Source organism: Rhinolophus ferrumequinum, chromosome 8 (assembly GCF_004115265.2).
Source record: "Rhinolophus ferrumequinum isolate MPI-CBG mRhiFer1 chromosome 8, mRhiFer1_v1.p, whole genome shotgun sequence".
NCBI lineage: Eukaryota > Metazoa > Chordata > Mammalia > Chiroptera > Rhinolophidae > Rhinolophus > Rhinolophus ferrumequinum.
Window position 1 is genome coordinate 54,156,878 of NC_046291.1, and position 13,293 is coordinate 54,170,170.

The 13,293-nt window shown below is 39.0% G+C and overlaps 1 protein-coding gene across 6 annotated transcripts in view; it reads right to left on the reverse strand.

The window, feature by feature from the left end:
- UBR3 (ubiquitin protein ligase E3 component n-recognin 3) overlaps positions 1–13,293 on the reverse strand; it is a 170,511-nt gene that overhangs the window by 115,503 nt on the left and 41,715 nt on the right. For all 6 annotated transcript variants that reach the window (XM_033111956.1, XM_033111955.1, XM_033111960.1 and 3 more), the window contains exons 6-8: positions 8,578–8,644; positions 3,856–3,986; positions 2,427–2,655 (exon numbers count right to left, since the gene is read on the reverse strand). In XM_033111956.1, coding sequence (XP_032967847.1) covers positions 2,427–2,655; positions 3,856–3,986; positions 8,578–8,644 — 427 coding nt within the window. The remainder of the gene's footprint in view (positions 1–2,426; positions 2,656–3,855; positions 3,987–8,577; positions 8,645–13,293) is intronic.

A 13,293-nucleotide genomic window follows, 5' to 3' on the forward strand; every position in this document is an offset into this window, starting at 1 on the left:
AATAAACTAGGGGTCAGGGAGGAAATGGTGTTCTAGGTAAAGGAAGCTATATAAAAACGGAGGATGAAATCACTGACACAACGCAGATGGGTGGCACAAATGAGGCTAGAGGGCCTTATAAATCAGCTTCAGGAGTTTGGAGTTCATGAGAAAAGAACTGGCAAGCCGCTGGAGGGGTGTTGGGTAGTAGGAGAGGGGACCTGATCAGATGTGTAGTGTGAAGAGTGACTGAAGCAGGGTGGTGATAATTTGTGGAGAGGATTAGAGATTAACAATGGCCTGAACTATGGTGGAGGCATGAAGATACAGAGATAAAGAGAAGTGGCTATTTTACGATGTTTAGAAGGTGTAAAAGAGAGTTGGTGATGTTCGCTATATCTACAAGGAGTAACAAGAAGTCAAAAATGACTCCTAGGATTTTAGGTTGGGCAGCTGTGTAGATGGTTAGATAGTGGTACCAAAACAAATATTTTTCCTTAAGACCAAATGCAAACCATATATAATAAGAACAGCTAAACCACCTAGTTAAGAAAATAGACTCCAGATCCTTTACAAAAGAGTAGATACTTCTAAACTTAAAAAGGTTTCTAGTTGATAAATATGAAATACTACTTTTGTGAAAAGTCCTCTAAATGTATAATTCTATACATAAGAATATTATTGATACAGCTGAATGATGATAATATTTCAAAAAACAAAAAAGAGCAATATATGTAGCTAAATCATCGTTTTTAAAAGATGAAAGAAATAAACATCTTTCATCTTTTCTAAGATGAAAGAAAAGGTCATCTTACATGAAGATAGAAAAACTGTAATACAAAGCAGCTTTTAAATTTTCCTTTAAAAAAAGTAAAGATGTATATTGCTTAATGTAAATAGTGTATCATGTTTCCACTATACCTACAATGGGAAGATAGAGTCACATAGTGGGCAAAAGTATGAGTTTTGAAGTCAAACACCAAAGCCTTACCACTTACAGCTATAAAACAACAGATCATTGACTTCGACTCCCTAAACCATAATTCTCATCTATAAAACAGAGAAAACAATATCCATTTCACAGAATTACTGGTGGTTAAATGAGATAATACTATATATATAAAGTACTGAGAAAAGAGCATGGCATATAGTGAGTGCTCAAAAGATGGCAGCTAGCATAGCTATTAGCTAGCTATTATTATACATAAAGCATTGTGCCCTGCACTGAGCGTATATCAATTTTTTAGGCTATGGTATCACATCTGAAAATAAAGACTATCAGTATAGTTTTTAAAGAGAAAATAGGAGGTGATATGCCCAAGGAGGCAACAATGGAACAAGTCTCAACTGTAAGATTTCTCCTCCACAAAAAAGGGAAAGGTCCTAAGATTTAATTTGACTACTGTTTGTTGTTATTTTTAAAAATTAGTTCCAGGTGCCAACAAGAGAAGATACAGTCCTATCAATGTTGATCTGGCTGAGTCATGGTTAAGAACAAAGATTCTGACATCAGGAGATAAGAAGTCCTTCTTGACTCTGTCATTTACTAGCTATATACTCTACGGCAAATGACTTAACTTCCCTAAGCCTCAAATTACTCATCTTTAAAATGGGGATAGTAATAATGTCAATCTCAGAGAGCTGTTCAGAAGCTTAAATAAAACAACATATGGATAGTATTAACACAGCGTCTAGTACATAGCAAATACTCAAATAATATAAATTATTACAGCGAGGTAAAGATGAAAGACCACAGAGAAATGAGAATGTGAGGAGGTCCTAGAAATATGTGGCAGTTTGAGGAGTATCAACCATACACTTGGCAAAAAAGAAGAAAATCAAAATCTGTCTAAGGGAACACAGAAAAGGCAAGATTTATTCCAACATTTAAATTATAAAAGTATAGGCATATAAAAATGTCTAAGGCTGGTAGTAACAAATTTATAATAAAAACAGGTACATGTCTAATAAGTAAGCGGTTAAGTAAATTATGGTAAAGCCATATGATATTAACACCTGCAATCATTAAAAAAAAACATGTTCTTGACACACACATTATGGTAACATATTTTTAAAGTATGTATTCATATCTATAAATATATTCACATCACACAAAAAGACAGAAAAGAAATATCCTATGGGAGCATTTGAGATCTTGCTGCCCTGCATATGTCATCTGTTTGCACAAATAAACTATTACAAAAATTCTTTAAAAAAAAGAAAAAGAAAAAGAAATATCCCAAAACATTAACAAGTTATTTCTGAATAACAAAACTATAGGTAATTTTAAGGTTTTTCTTTAAATTTCGCTGATTTTTTCAAAAATTTCTTTAACAAATATGTATTATTTTGTACTATTTTTACAGCTATTTTTAAGCATATCAGGAGTTTTTAAGACTTACACAGTATATTAATAATAAAACTAGTGAAAATAATTCTGAGTTTACCTTGTAGCTCACTTTTAATAAGGCAACTTTCCATCATGTATAATAGCACAGTGACCATAATATCCAGCAGCTGACATTCTTCTGTCACCTGTCTGGCTAACTCCTCATTGCTGAACAACTGAACACTAATATGCACAATTCTGTTAGACATTGTGTCTGATTCATGACTTTTCTTCAGTGTTTTCATAATAAAAGCATAATGCTGAACAAAAGTTTTGGTAAAAGCAACCTGTAAATTTTTTAAATAGAAAGAAAAAGACACATTAGTTTGAGTTTTATAACACATTTTCCAATACAGTATATTAACATTTTAAAACTATTATTAGCTTGTAAAGATGTCCAGGTAATTAAAAAAATAATTTCAATGATGATGGTAGTCTTGAATCACATTTTCCCTTTTTTTGGAACATTAGCAAAATATTCTGATGTTTTTAAAATTTTTAATAGGCATTTTAATTTATTAAAATTTTAAAGCAATTACAAATACCATGGTTTAAAATACAAATTTTTACTATGCTCAAAGTACATCAATATTATTGTCCAAATATATGTCTTTGTTCTGTGCTACTACTTTAACAACAAAATCTAAAGTTGCAGCTAAAAGCTATCACAGAGGATTTCATATAACTTAACAAGTGAGTCAGTGTGATTACTCCAAAAGAATTACCCTCTCCTATTTGATCTGAAAGCTGATCACTAACCTGACTAAATTCTCTTTCTGTGTAACATGTACATTTCCTCAGTTGTTTTCTTAAGCAGGTATAAAGACACAAAACAATAGCATTATTAAAGTGTCACTCTTAAAGAGGCTTTATTATGTAAACCATAAGGATTACAACATGATGCATTTTCTTTTCAATACACTAACTAGGCTGTGTCACTTTGCCATAGCCATATGGTGGTAACAGGTGGGTCCAGACCCTCTGAGACTAGAGACTTCACCTACCTACATGTGTTACATGAGTTATTAACTGTTCTATCTTTAACAGTTATGGCCAGCAGCTACTAATCCCATGTTTTCCCATTCCTAAACCCACAATCTAAATTCAGTTGCCCCCATTATACACTCTCATAGCACCTTGTGCCTCTCCTTTAGAAAACTTACTACAATTTGTAACTACATATTTATTTGTGCAATTGTGTTTATGTTTGTCCCCCAGCATTCCCTTTGGATCAAGTTCCATGCAGAAAGGCAGCCCATAGGAATTTCGCTTAGTGATGCTTTGCCACAGATCTACAATAGTGTGCTTTTTCTGCAGACCCTGTGTTGGCAACAGAGGAAGCTAATGCTCTTTTATAGTATTATACCAGTCCTCAGGGCTACAATACAATAAGCCACAGCTGAGAAATACATCAAACAGATTTAGTAATGAAAAGGCAAAGAAGGGGGAGCAAAGCTCAGAAAGGAAGGGAAAAAAAATGTAGATACCTTATACTCTTGATCTGGAAGCATGTTGAGTAAGAAAGTTACCATCTTCTGGGGGAATTCATACTTTATAGTCCAAAACAATAGTTCTTCTAGGAAACTTTTATGTTTCAAAACATCCATTATGGATTGATCTGCATAAGAAAAAAGTTATCACCTAATGATCTAAGTTCCTCATCTCATTTAAACCTTACTACAATTAATAACCCATCAACCTCAAACACCTAAATGTATCTAAAACTTAAGGATACCCTTTCAATAATTTGATGATAATATGGAAACATCAAGCTAGATTTCTATAATCTCCACAGTATATAAATATCAAAATACTTAATCTTTATATTTTAATATAAAGCAGCTACCACAATAAAAAATAAGTCATTACTTGTCCTTAAACATAAGCCATTTATTTAAAATTTCTACTAAGATTCAAAATAATTATCTTACAAGAACAATATTCATGGTACTTAATTTAAAATAGTAATAACGATTTTAACCTAAAAACATACTACTAAGGACATAAAGTCCAAAGTTATCTAAATTTTTTAATTTTTAGAAAGAAGGTTGAAATCTTTATAGATTCAGTAATTTAACTATTTCTTTAAAATCACCTCTCATAAATGAAATACTAACTTCACTGGAGAAAATAGTTACTAATGCATTGCTTACTCTAGTATACAGAAGCATCTACTTTTTTCTAGTAAAAATATACAAGGAAAAGTATAAAGAGTGTTACATATGCTTACTTGCACTGGACTCAAGATGCCCTCTTCATGTATAGAGGAAATGGGAAATGGATGACCCTTTTGAATAAAGGTATTCAAAAGGAATAAAATCATCTACTAGAAAGCCTATCTCTAAGCCAAGCGCCACTCCTTGAAGGTTAGGCTGTCTCTTGCTAATCTCTGCATCCTTGACACACTCAGTCAACAGAAAGGTCGCAACGGGTATATGATGAACTGAATATTTTTAATACTTTAGCTTTCTCTTTCTCTTGCATTCTAATTTTTTTCTCTAAAAATGAATTAGAAAATTCTGACTATTAATCTTTGTTGGAGGAAATGATCTTGGGCTACTTCTCTGAATAATCAAAAAGGACATCAAAAGGAAATAGCAAGTGTCAACAGTGAATGGACTGGTTTAGTGACAGTGCTTAAGCAGGAACTAGAGTTGGATGAAAGATTTGAAAAACCAGTATCACATGCATCAATATACTCAGGCATAACCCTAACTACATTACACTTCAAGTTGTCTTGCAAGATAACCTTGGAGATTTTTTTTTCAATTAACCTTATCCCATTTTCTCAGTTCTTCTATCATTGAGTAACGTGTTCACACATCTCCCTCAGGTGATGAGTCTAAAAGCGTAACAAAGAGCTTAGTATGTCATCACTCTCTTGATTCTTCTATAAAACATTGAGTTTAACAAGACTTGAATCTTGACTTGACCTTTTAGACATAACTTTAACCCAATTTTTCCATTAGTAATTAATAACACACTATTTTCAGAATAATAATTTCATTATTCTGGAGAGATTATAATTTTAACTACAGAGAGGCAAAAGTAGCTACCAATCCCCTACCTAACTCTCTTTCAGTGGTGCCTTCACTACAAACAGTATGTAATAGGGGTAAAAATATAAATATGGTCACACTATACATCCCTTTATTAGAAACTAAATTTTTTCTATTTTCCAAATCTCATAATTTTCTACTTGCTAAACAGAAATCTCTTCCTCCTGAAAGATCATTCCCAAAATGATCTTGCAAGAAATAAGGTAAAATATGTTCAAAGACATACACTAACAGATTCAAAGCCAAAAGTAATAAAATTAGGACCCAGGTGAATCATGTGGCAGGAATGTAAGGATTATAATTAAAAATTAGAATATAATCCACAGCACATTGCTGAAGCCAATCTAATTCTCACAATTCACTTGGCACTAATATAATTGAAAATTTCACAGACTACCAAAAGAATACAGTAAAACGCTCACAGATAAGTGCTTCTTAACATGTTATGTACAAAGCTGAACAAAACTAATAGTATTACTCTTAGAATTCATAGTTTTGACTCTGCAAGCTCACATCAGCCAAATGAAAAGCTTGAAGCTACCATAATTATGACAGGTCAAGCATTTAAAAGGAAAGCTACATTAACTTTGTTTTAAATAAATAAAACAATCCAAATGCACCAAAAAAGCTGTGGCTTCTACTAAAATGAAAATAGTTGCAGTTATGTACAATCACTTTTTTTTTCATCTTCAGACCAAAAAAAAAAACACTCCCATAATAGTTTTCATTGTTGTTCTCAAAAGAGGTGACGTCACTTTCCCTAGCTATTTAAAACACATTATGTGCTTTATGTGTTATGGTATAGAAATGTGGTTAGAAATGCTTCCATTAGTTATGTATGACTATTTAAATGTATGACCTTTAAAATCTTGATTGTCATGTCTTTTACAGTGCTTCAGCTACCTTAAGCCAAATTTTTAAAAGAAATTTTTGAAGAATCAGTACGCAGTATAAATGCATGGTAAGGTAAAGGTTATAATTAGACAGCAGAGTCCAGGCTCTGCACCTCAAAAAATGTTAGCAACAGCCTTCTAGGCCTCAGTTTCTTCATCCTTAAAATTTAGATTTTGAGAACAGGCAGTGATGTGTTTAATACATCGCCTCATCTCTTACCTATTATTACATATTTTATTTTTAGTTCACTTTCAAACTGTTGAACCAAATTCTTATACAAACTAAACCACTCCCTGGACTTCAGATATCTTCAAAAGCAACACTTTTTGAAAACACCAGGGGTTCTACTAATTCAAAGAGCCATTTCTTCCATGTACATACTTAAACTAAAAATGGTTAACTGATCAAGTCTGAAATCTATACTACTTCTTACCAGTAGATAAAGAAAGAGAAGACAATCCAATCCCAAATGCGAAAAAACACTCAGGATAAAAGAAAATTAACTTCAATTTTAAGTACCTTCAGCCCGAGTTTGATCAGGCTGAAGGAGAACGATGACCGCTTACACCAGAACAGGTATTTTCTGGGCATCCCTAAAGCTTAAAGTCAAGTATGTGCCTACCAATCCGCTCCAACTCAGATATGTCGCAAGGACTCAGGTAAACACATGAACAACTCTGGTTAATTCAAAGAGCCAGGTAGCCATATGGGTTTCTAATTTTCTTCAGGCATCACAGGTTCTCTGCTGAGCCAGGAAACAAAGGAGCACATGTGTATGTATGCACCCTGGATCACAGATCAATTTCATACCCTTTGCTAGCAGCCCACAAGTTAAAAGCAGCAGCCTAAGTAACTAAGACCAGACTTACAAAATGAGCCTCTACTGAAATTGCCTGCTTGCTCCACCTTTCCAAGCAGTCCTAAACATTCCACAAGATACACTTATTCAGCACCAGAAGTAAGAATCATCTTTTCATCAAAATATCCTTTTAACCACTGGAGACTATCTAACAGACTGCATCAACCCAGACAACAGACCATGTTAAACTTTTGAAATCCATGGCAAAAATCCAGAGTACAGGCTGCCAACTAAAAACAAGTACTCTAGAAAAGCTTTCAGTGAGGGGCAAGAAAAGCTTTTCAGTGAGGAGCGGGTAAGAGCTTAGGCTCTGGGATCTACTTCCCATTAGCTGTGATCTCTAACATGCCTCCATTTTCTAATTCATAAAAAATAATAACAAAACTTGCTTCATATGGTTACTTTGAGAATTAAATGAGACAATGCCTGTGAAGCGCTTAGCGCTATGTCTAGCAGATACAAAAGGTTCAATAAATATTACTCATTATTATTATTAATAATTATTCCCTCACTACAGGCATATCTACTTCCTCCTTTGAGTAAATATGTATTAAATCCTTACTGAGTCCTTAATGTGTATTGTTATTCTTCTCATTCATTCTAATATTCATTCATTCCTATTCTCTCTCACTCTTTCACCATCTCTTCCTTATTTGTCCTTCTTCACTGCCGAAATTGCATACCCTAGATTATAAAAAGACATAAACCAAACTAAAACTTTACACCTAAAACACTGAATCCAAATCAAAGAATCAATGAAAAGACTTTTTCTGGCTCAAATACGATAATGCACATTTTATAAAAAAAACAAACAACAAAATCCCAATAGTAAAGGTTTTACTTGAATTTTTTCTTTATATAAATTTTATTGGGGAATACTGAAGGACAGTGTGTTTCTCCAGGGCCCATCAGCTCCAAGTCGTTGTCCTTCAATCTAGTTGTGGAGGGTGCACCTCAGCTCCAAGTCCAGTCGCCGTTTTCAATCTTTAGTTGCAGGGAGCGCAGCCCACCATCCCATGTGGGAATCAAACTGGCAACCTTGTTGAGAGCTCACGCTCTAACCAACTGAGCCATTTGGCTACTCCTCCAGAAGCTCAGCGGCAGCTTGTTGTCTTCCATCTAGTTGTGAAGGGTGCAGCTCACTGGCCCATGTGGGAATCGAACCAGCATCCCTGTTGTTCAGAGCTTGCGCTCTAACCAACTGAGCCATCCAGCCGCCCCAGTTTTACTTCATTTGGAAGTCCCCCTAACAAAACTTTCTCCATCATTAGACAAATCTAACAATGTAACTCTCTTTTCAAACAATTTTGATGTCAGTACAGCTAGCCAGTCAAGTATTCTTAATAGTTAAGCATTTTAGGAGCTTCTTATACAAGGCAAAAACAAAATATAAATACCTTTGGTGCTACTGCTTAGTTTGACCCTCTTTCTCTTGCCCAGACCTTGACTCCCATCCTGATCCTCCTGGAGGAAAAACAAAATTAGCATTATAATAGTCCTATTCATGAATTTATACATTTTACATAAACATAAATTTGCTTATAAATCATTAAATATAATAGTCATGCTTATGTATTATTAACACATTTTACTTTTATGTATTTACTATAGTATCTTTTTAATGCTGCTAATTTTGATTAAAATATATAAAGAAAATCCTTAGCATTAAAAGAGTTCTTAAACTTAATCTGTGCTGCTAATGCAAGACTCTTTAATACCCCAAAATTCCAAAATAAAAATGTTCCTAACCTTATAAACATAACGTCAAATGAGAATAAAGAAGCTAAGTGGGAGGGGGAGCAGATTAGCATAGGAAGGAAGGAAGGAGAGAAGCGGACGTGGGGTAAAATAAGGAACAGAGGAAAGGATTTGAAGAGTCTAAGACAAAAGCCATAATCAGTACCCGGGGAGATCATTTGGATGCTGTAATGCAGGGTCTCTGGTCCCGCTCTCAGCGGGTGGATACAGAATATGGTGAGGCCAAAAAGGAACAACGGTGCCACAGATAGGGGAGTCATACCACTATATTCTCGATGGCGGCTGGCCGAGACACAAGAAGCAAACATCTGCCAGTACCCCAATGAAGGGTCTTCCTGCACCCCAGTCTCACTGGCGGCTGGGCAAGACACAGAAAGTAGGATCCACAGGATCCGCAATCCGCCACCTGCGCTTGCTAACCCCACTTGCTAGCTGCAATCCACAGTCCACTTCTCTGGCAACCAACCAACCTCCTAGCGTAGCCACGGCAGTTATATCAGTGGCTAATGGCTAACCGGTAACAACTGATGGCCACCCAGCCACAGCGCATGTCCATCTGATTACAGCTGATGGTCATCTAACAACCGAGCCAGCATCTTTCCATGTGAGGCCAAGAGCCTGGAAACTGCTCTCTGGGACTGTCCCCACACTCCATCCCTCCAGGGTCTCATCTCACAATCTACGTGACAAGCATCTTCCACAAGAGGCCCTGTGTCAGGAATCCAGCTCACGAGAAAAAGTTTCAGTCCAGTTCAAGCAACGTCCCAGGGGGTGTCCCTTGATGTCCACCCACCCTCTGGGCACAGCCAGGGTTTCTCAGGGTACCACCAGTCTTTCTGGGCACAGCCAGGGTTTCTCGGGGTACCGCCAGTCTTTCTGAGCACAGCCAGATTTCCTGGGCACAGCCAGGGTTTCTCAGGGTACCGCCAGTCTTTCTGGGCACAGCCAGATTTCCTGGGTACAACCAGGATTTCTCAGGGTACCGCCAGTGTTTCTGAGCACAGCCAGATTTCCTGGGCACAGCCAGGCTTTCTCGGGGTAACACCAGTCTTTCTGAGCACAGCCAGATTTCCTGGGCACAGCCAGGCTTTCTCAAGGTACCGTGCTGGAACAATAGTGGCTCACAGCCAAGGTGCTTACATATTCTCAACGGCTGCCGGTCTAGACACAGGAAGCAAACATCTTCCTGCACCCCAACAAGTAGTCTTCCTCCACCACAGTCTCGCTGGTGGCCGGGCGAGACCCAGGAAGCAAACATCCGCCAGTTCCACTACATGGTGGTACGTTCCCAAGCAAACAGTCAAGCGGTCCATCAATCAGGGATGGAAGACAACTCCCCATAGCCCACAGGCTGTGTGCCAGCTCTACAATGTGTGCCCTCTCCACAGGGCGAGGGCTCCAAGTCTTCCCCAACCTGGGGGTGAGGGACGACCCCGACCTCACCCTCATCTTCCACCGAGGACTCAGCAAGCGTTTCCTCCTGGGACATGTCCCGCATCTGGGCTGCCTCAGCAAGCACTGCCCAGCCCACATGGCTGTAACGACCTTCACTTTCTCCAGCCTATGCTGGTTGGAGAACCATCCATGTCTTTCCACCCCTACAAGGGGTTCCAGCACTCCAGCAGCCACATAGCCCTTTCTACACTGGTCGGAGAACCGTCCACGTCCTCCCACACCTCCATGGGGGTCCAGCTCTCCGGCAGATGCACAGTTTTTTCTATGCTGGTCGGAGAACCATTCATGTCCTCCCAGCCCTCCATGGGAGTCCAACTCTTGAAAACAGTGGCCACCAGGCACCATACACTGTGTGGGGGCCAGAGTCAGACATCATTCCCACCTGGCCAGAATCCTGCTCGCCGTGCCAGGCATCCGAGTGTGTGGTGGCCCCGGTGCAAGACGTCCACAACTCTAGGAGCCCACGGCAGCAGCGGACCACAAAAAGCAGGAGACACCTGCTATGACCAACAGGGTGGCATGCCATCCAGAGGCCCGAGAGGACCAATTCACAGAGGGGTCACGTTTCTCCCAGGCAGACCGCACCTCCTGCTCCCGGCACTGCTACTCACGGGCTTCCTGAGACTCAGTGCTCATACGCACAAACTGCTCCACCGCCCTTCAGAGAGGTCTGGCCGGTACCGTACCCTGCTCGCTGCGCCATGTGTAATGCAGGTCTATGGTCCCGCTCTCAGTGGGTGGACACAGGATACAGTGAGGCCAAAAAGCAACAAAAATAGAGTCACAGACAGGGGAGTCATACCACTTGATATTCTCGATGGCGGCTGGCCGAGACACAAAAGCAACTATCCGCCAGTACCCCGATGTGGGGTCTTCCTGCACCCCAGTCTCACTGGCGGCTGGGCAAGAAACAGGAAGTAGGATCCACATGATCCGCAATCTGCCATCGCGCTTGCTAACCCGACTTGCTAGCTACAGTCCGCTGCCCGCTTCTCTGCCAACCAACCAACCCCCTTGCCAGCATAGCCACGGCAGTTATATTAGTCGCTAATGGCTAACCAGTAATAGCTGATGGCCACTCAGCCACAGCGGATGTCCATCTGATTACAGCTGATGGCCATCTAATAACCAAGCCAGCACCTTTCCACGTGAGGCCGAGAGCCTGGAAACTGCTCTCTGGGACTCTGTCCCCACAGAGGGAGTCTCAGGGCATGCATGGTACACTGCACGACAACAACAGACTGGGAAGCTAGCCAGCTGAGAGACGACGAGGAAGCAGCCTATCACTAGGGAAAACGAGGTGAGGCTCGGGGTGTGCCGCTTAGGGGGGAGCCTGGGTACAGGTGCACCTTTCTAACTTTCTTAAAATGTTGCTGGAAATGCTCTTGCTAACTTCGTAGCTGAGTTCAGGGTTTTTCCCCTCCAGTTGCAGGTTATTATTCTACTCCATTATTCCAGCTCTCCTAAACTGGGAAAGATTACATATGAATCCAAACGTCCACATTATACTGACATCTTTTTGCTATTTTCCAACTGGTATTATAAAGACATGTGCTAATATTTTGGCATACAGTCTGTTGTGCGGACAACAGTGTTGGTGGCATGTTAGAATTGTAGTACAAATTCCCAGATTTCTCAGTTACAGCCCATCAAATCTCTGACGCAGAAGAGTAGCCTCAGCTGCGTGTTGCTGTTCTATCTACTGGTATAGCTTCCTTGGCCGACACACCATAATCTTAACGTCAGGTTGCTGTCAAGTCCTGCCTCGGTCCTCAGGGCCAACCGTGGGTTTTCCAGAGCTACCACTTAGCTTAGTCAGTCAGCATTTACTGAGGACTTCAGTGAGCACCCCCTGTTCACCCCTACATCAACCTGGTAGCAGGACTGACAATCAAACTACACTCTCCTCCTCCTCTGCCACGCTCACCTTGCCCTTGAAGAAACTCAACCAGAATGAAATTTGGAGCCTTAAAAGACAGAAGACACAAGAATGTAAAATCATGCCACAGGGCCCAGGGGATTCCGAAGTTTGAAATTTTAGCTAACAGCCACTTAGGAAACTGTTCTCCTAGCCCTGAGAGAAAAGACAAGTTTGAGAAAACTATGTTATATCCCCGGTTAGGATAACTTTATAACTTCAAATATAACCTTCCTATGAAACAAATCTCCTTGATCAAGTAGTGGTCTTGGAAATAAGAAGTTCTATAAATTTCTCAGCCTTATATTCTAAAAGACAAGTAAAATTAGCCAGGCAAAGGTGGGGAAAGTCATTCCAAAATGAGAAGACAGCATAAGCAAAGGCACAACATCACAAGACTGGAAACACAGACGAGTGAGTTGGGCTTGATATCGTATTATATACGAAGCACAGCTAGGAAAGGAGATGATCTCCAGCTAAACTAGTGGGAAAATGGGTACTCTTGTACATTGCTAGTAAGAGTGTGCAGTAGTACAACTTTCCTGAATGGCAATTTGTCAGTACACATGTCTTAAGTCTTTAAAGTGTATTTATCACTGGAACAGAAATTCCAGTTCTAGGAATTTAACCTAAAGAAATAATCAGACAAGTTAACAGGAACTCTATGCAGAACTAGTCATCACAATGTTATTTGTAACAGCAAAAAACAAGTCTTTGGCTTCCAACAGCAGGAGATTAGATTAGGTAAACAAACTATAGCGCACCTCTACCCTATTAAGAAAAAGAATGCTAGAGCTCTAGATTCATTGTGACCAGACAGAGGTTCAAAAATTACTATAAATGAGAAAAGAATACTATGTAAAATAGCATATGGAGTATAAAACCATTTAAGTATTGATAATATACACAAATAAAATCTGTTAAAATATACTCCTTGTTATAGATGTTTAAATCTATCATTAGTGAGAAGAGCAGGTTACAG